At 52.1% G+C, this 924-nt stretch overlaps 1 protein-coding gene across 1 annotated transcript; it reads left to right on the plus strand.

The window, feature by feature from the left end:
- Nucleotides 1-219: 219 nt before the first annotated feature.
- LOC138357190 (myomodulin neuropeptides 1-like) lies at nucleotides 220-609 on the plus strand. The gene has a single exon (XM_069313839.1). The coding sequence runs from the start codon at nucleotides 220-222 to the stop codon at nucleotides 607-609; it is 390 nt and encodes a 129-aa protein (XP_069169940.1).
- Nucleotides 610-924: the final 315 nt, after the last annotated feature.

The following is a 924-nucleotide window of genomic DNA, read 5'->3' on the forward strand; positions in this document are numbered from 1 at the left end:
TTGAAGACTACTAAAGTCCGGGTTAGAGCCTGCAGTCTGCAGTTTACACAACGGTGAGCAGTTCTGGGGTCATAACCTGAGCACTGCGAACACTTATTAAGCTGACCCAGGCACTACGAACACTTAGTATGCTGGCCCAGGCACCGCGAACACTTACTAAGCTGGCCCAGGCACCGCGAACACTTACTATGCTGGCCCCAGGCACCGCGAACACTTACTATGCTGGCCCAGGCACCGCGAACACTTACTAAACTGGCCCAGGCACCGCGAACACTTGCTAAGCTGGCCCAGGCACCGCGAACACTTACTAAGCTGGCCCAGGCACCGCGAACACTTACTAAGCTGGCCCAGGCACCGCGAACACTTACTAAGCTGGCCCAGGCACCGCGAACACTTACTAAGCTGGCCCAGGCACCGCGAACACTTGCTAAGCTGGCCCAGGCACCGCGAACACTTACTAAGCTGGCCCAAGCACCGCAAACACTTACTATGCTGGCCCAGGCACTGCGAACACTTACTAAGCTGGCCCAAGCACCGCGAACACTTACTATGCTGGCCCAGGCACTGCGAACACTTACTAAGCTGACCCCAGGCACCGCGAAAACTTGACGCCGCTATCAACAATCATTTACGATTAATGTTTCTAAATCTAAAAAATAGTGACATGAGATAAATCCTTAACAGTGATAACATTCTGAACTATATGATGTAAGGCAGATAACACCAGAGACAATCAGAGAACACAGAACTCTACCAGACACTGGAGACGACCAGAGAACACAGAACTCTACCAGACGACCTGAGAACACAGAACTCTACCAGACGACCTGAGAACACAGAACTCTACCAGACACTAGAGACGACCTGAGAACACAGAACTCTACCAGACGACCTGAGAACACAGAACTCTACCAAGCACCAGAG

The sequence above is a fragment of the Procambarus clarkii genome, chromosome 76, assembly GCF_040958095.1.
Source record: "Procambarus clarkii isolate CNS0578487 chromosome 76, FALCON_Pclarkii_2.0, whole genome shotgun sequence".
Classification (NCBI taxonomy): Eukaryota; Metazoa; Arthropoda; class Malacostraca; order Decapoda; family Cambaridae; genus Procambarus; species Procambarus clarkii.

Excerpts from the sequence above, each read along its gene's own strand:
- LOC138357190 (XM_069313839.1), top strand. The coding sequence starts at position 220 with ATGCTGGCCCAGGCACCGCGAACACTTACTAAACTGGCCCAGGCACCG.